Here is a 1157-nt window from a genome sequence, read left to right on the forward strand (position 1 = left end):
ATTGCCTAGAGCCCTAAGAGAGGTCACGTTGTCTATAGAATATATTTTTTTAAGAAAGTGTAACTTGAGGGTGAAAACAGCTGGTGAAACTGCTCAGGAGCTGAAAGCTGAGAAGCCACTCCATTTTAGTACTCTCACATTTAAAGCATTTATTTTTGTGACTGTTAAAAAGGTAGTCTGTGGACGGCACACACCGTGTGACTGTGACTTTGCACATGGCATTTGCGTATGCTTCAAGTTTAAAATGGGGTTATCAGTTATCCATGTCTTTGGATGCTAATGCATCCAAGGAGGTAACAGATATAAAAAGGAATTATTTTTCTGAATGTTGGTGAATTCAGAAATTTTTAAGTGAATCAAGTATTGGTCTGTCCAATATCCACTTGCATTCCTGAGTTCATTTTTGATAATTTATGTAAAATTAGAAGGGGAGGACTCTGAGGCGTAGGACTTAACGTGAAGACTTTCCCCTTCCAATACAGATCTAAAATTGGAACCCCTTTTTTTAAAACAATGAAATGTGTGGGAACTTCCCTAAAATTGTGGGCGTGGGAATGGGAGGCGAGGGAATTGGCGAATTCTCTTCACCCGGATGGGTGCTACCAGACCTCTCCGGTTTGTGAAAAGCATTTGATGGAAACAGTTCTTTCACGGTACTGCCCATCAAAGCCAAAAGGTACCTAGACCCCAAAGTTCATAGGCCCCCTTCCCCAGGGCAATGCTGGCTCCAGGGCAGTCAAGGCAAGGGGGAGCCAAGTAAGGATGCCCCTGGGGGAAGAAGGAGGAAGCGCAGCCCGGCTCGGCTGCCCACGGGGTCGGTCCCCGCACCCCCCAGAGCTCCCGATTGGGATGGATCACCTTGGGACTCGGCTTCCTGGTAAATTGTTTCCAGCGATTCGGCCCCGTCCTCTTCCTTGAAGAGGACATATCCTGGGGCGCCAGCAGCATTTTCCAGGTTCAGGCCCGGACCAAGGCAAAGCTGGAAAGACCGCTCCGTTGCCAAGGTTGCTTCCGGGTCGCCCTGGGAGTTGTAGTTCCTCCGCCCGCAAAGAAGGCAGGCGTGGGGCGCCGTCGAACTACCACTCCCAGGAGGCTGTGCGCAGGCGGAACAAGTTAGGTCGGTAACCCATGGCAACGGCAGCCGTCCCGCGGCCTCA

General features: G+C 49.9%; 1 protein-coding gene across 3 annotated transcripts in view; it reads right to left on the reverse strand.

Moving 5' to 3' along the window:
- Positions 1–1092, reverse strand: part of CCDC191 (coiled-coil domain containing 191) — an 89786-nt gene extending 88694 nt beyond the window's left edge. For all 3 annotated transcript variants that reach the window (XM_019839736.2, XM_003991658.4, XM_019839735.2), the window contains exon 1: positions 859–1092. In XM_019839736.2, coding sequence (XP_019695295.2) covers positions 859–948 — 90 coding nt within the window. In that variant the 5' untranslated portion in view covers positions 949–1092. The remainder of the gene's footprint in view (positions 1–858) is intronic.
- Positions 1093–1157: the final 65 nt, after the last annotated feature.

This window comes from Felis catus, chromosome C2 (assembly GCF_018350175.1).
Source record: "Felis catus isolate Fca126 chromosome C2, F.catus_Fca126_mat1.0, whole genome shotgun sequence".
Classification (NCBI taxonomy): domain Eukaryota; kingdom Metazoa; phylum Chordata; class Mammalia; order Carnivora; family Felidae; genus Felis; species Felis catus.